We start from the raw sequence: 2500 nt of genomic DNA on the forward strand, positions 1-2500 counted from the left end.
CATTATTATCTATGTTACACCATTACAATATCTGTACACTATTATTTCAACGAGCATGGTAATCTCGGTATCTTGTAACGGCACCATCGTAAATATTGGTACTATACTATTTCAGTAACATTACAATATATGTTACTTCTGCAGAAGTACAATGGCATCACCAACACAATGTTATCTCTACGTGAAGCTTAGCTGCAGAGAGAAAGAGATACATAAATAGTTGATCAATAACCGCAGATTCATAGGAATATATGTATATATACAAGATCACCTCACCCTGCAGTTCTGGAGCGCGTGGGTGCCGTGTGACTCTCAGTACAAGGACGCAGTCACTCAAACCTTCGAACAGATAGACGTGCTGAGGAGACTCTTTGACAAGTATCACGAAGATCTTCAGTTTGTTACAACTGCAAATGGTGTGTATCATATGGAGATGCATGTGTTTGAGAAGATACGTCATACAGGGGCTTGGTGTGACATATGGTACTATCTTGTCGGTAGGTTTTGTCATTTGTGAAGAAAATGGTTGTCTGGTTGTCTGGCCAGGAAAGCACTGTCTTTAAAACTGGATTAAGTGTCAGGTGGTTAAGCTATGCTAAACATACGTGTTCAGTGCCCTAATCTGCAAGACTGTATTAATAAGTATTTAATCTCAAATAATGCATCGAATAACACACATACAAACATAAGCACACATACAGACATACCAAATGCGTCACAACAAACGGCATGCATGTTGCAGGCATCGAGGAGGCCCACGCCCTTGGGAAGATCGCCTCCCTGCTGGGCGTGGAGGGCGGCCACGGCATGGACTCCTCCCTGGCGGTGCTCCGGGCTTTCTACAGGCAGGGCGTCCGGTACATGACACTTACCCACAGCTGCAACAATCCGTGGTGAGTCAGGTCGGTCATGCCTGGTGTTGGTTTAATCCTCTTTGATTTGGTGATAATCAACTCGCCTGGTATGTCGGCGAACATTTGAATCGAAAGGGATTATTTGGGCAGCAAATGCACAAAAGCTTAGTTTAACACCTTGGACAAAATATAAAAAGTATCTCCTTTAATCACGCAGTTGTATAGTGAAAACGTTATTTAGAAATAGAGGTGGATAATTCATGGCTATATATTTACAAACGTCGAACGTCAGTGTCTCAGTTCCATAATTGCCCTAGTTGAGTCTTTCATCGCAAAGTTCACACTGCTACAGTATCTAATCTAATGTAGTAGAGAGCCGGAATGGAAACGTCAAAAGAAATGAGCCTACAGCTACCAAAGTTTGCCATCTTTTATTTTTTCAGGGCAGACAGTTCCGTAGTCGAGGATCAGACAGAGAGCAAGCAGCTAGAGTTCGATGGTCTCACAGCCTGGGGAGAGGTCAGTGGTGCTGGTACCGTTTTACTAAAGTATTTCTTCTGCTGATGAAATGGTCAAATGGTCTCTTGCAACTGAATATGGATGCTCTCTTTATAACCAAGCCAGATAACAAGCTTATGGAAGAACCAATCCAGTTATATCTTATAACATACACGGTGTTACTTCCACTCGCAATCAGTAATAATAACATGTAAATAGTCTGATCAGGTGGGCACATATAAATCCGTTGTTAATAGTACTGAAGTCAATGAATCCGTACCTCTGATGTATCGAAAATGGAAAGCAAGATGCGTTATTTATGAAGGTACCCGGTCGAATCTGAAAATGTACAACAGAATAACAATAAAAATCATAATCTATTCGCATTCACCCTTTGGAATAGATATCTATTCACTAAACTCAAAGGAATCCTGTTTTAAGGCTAAAAGTTTGTTGAAATTCCCTAATGCTTTTTTGTGCTACAGAGAAAAAATACCACAATAATAATTGCCAGAACATGACCCCAAAGTCCCAACTTCAGCTCGTCGTGAAGGAGATGAACAGGCTGGGGATGATGGTCGATATCTCCCACGTGGCGTCCCCGACCATGCATGACGTCTTGGATGTCACCCGTGCCCCCGTCATCTTCTCGCACAGCGACGTCCGCGCCCTCTGCGACATCACCAGGAACATTCCGGACGACGTGCTTGCGAGGCTGGTAAGGAGGGGCATGCGGCAAGGGAACGTTGCACGCGGCCCGGATTTCTTCTATTTCATTGTCTTACCCAAATATTACAGCGTTTTTCGATTTGATATTACAATGATAATGACAATAATAATGTAACTGTAAAAAATAAATAAAAAACAATTACCCTCAGCCTGAAAATGGCGGCGTCGCACTAGTCAATTTCTACAGCTACTTCCTCTCCTGTTCGGGCGACTCGACCATTCAGGACATTGTAGGCAAGTATTTTACAGATTTGGTCACACTAGAAATCTAATTACGTCACAATATAAGACTGCAGAATCATGCACAATTTTGCTTCTCGAATTTCTGGATTTGATATTCGCGTCTGCATTTTTATGTTTCTATTCGAGGAGTGTCCTACTCGAGCTTTGGATTTTCGTGTTTAGTGTTGCACTAATTA

The 2500-nt window shown here is 42.2% G+C and overlaps 1 protein-coding gene across 1 annotated transcript in view; it reads left to right on the top strand.

Moving 5' to 3' along the window:
- LOC119597049 (dipeptidase 1-like) overlaps positions 1–2500 on the top strand; it is a 5974-nt gene that overhangs the window by 2401 nt on the left and 1073 nt on the right. The window contains exons 3-7 of the mRNA XM_037946485.1: positions 284–416; positions 743–893; positions 1298–1373; positions 1894–2070; positions 2231–2315. Of these exons, the coding sequence (XP_037802413.1) occupies positions 284–416; positions 743–893; positions 1298–1373; positions 1894–2070; positions 2231–2315 (622 nt within the window). The remainder of the gene's footprint in view (positions 1–283; positions 417–742; positions 894–1297; positions 1374–1893; positions 2071–2230; positions 2316–2500) is intronic.

The sequence above is a fragment of the Penaeus monodon genome, chromosome 38 (genome assembly GCF_015228065.2).
Source record: "Penaeus monodon isolate SGIC_2016 chromosome 38, NSTDA_Pmon_1, whole genome shotgun sequence".
Lineage (NCBI taxonomy): Eukaryota > Metazoa > Arthropoda > Malacostraca > Decapoda > Penaeidae > Penaeus > Penaeus monodon.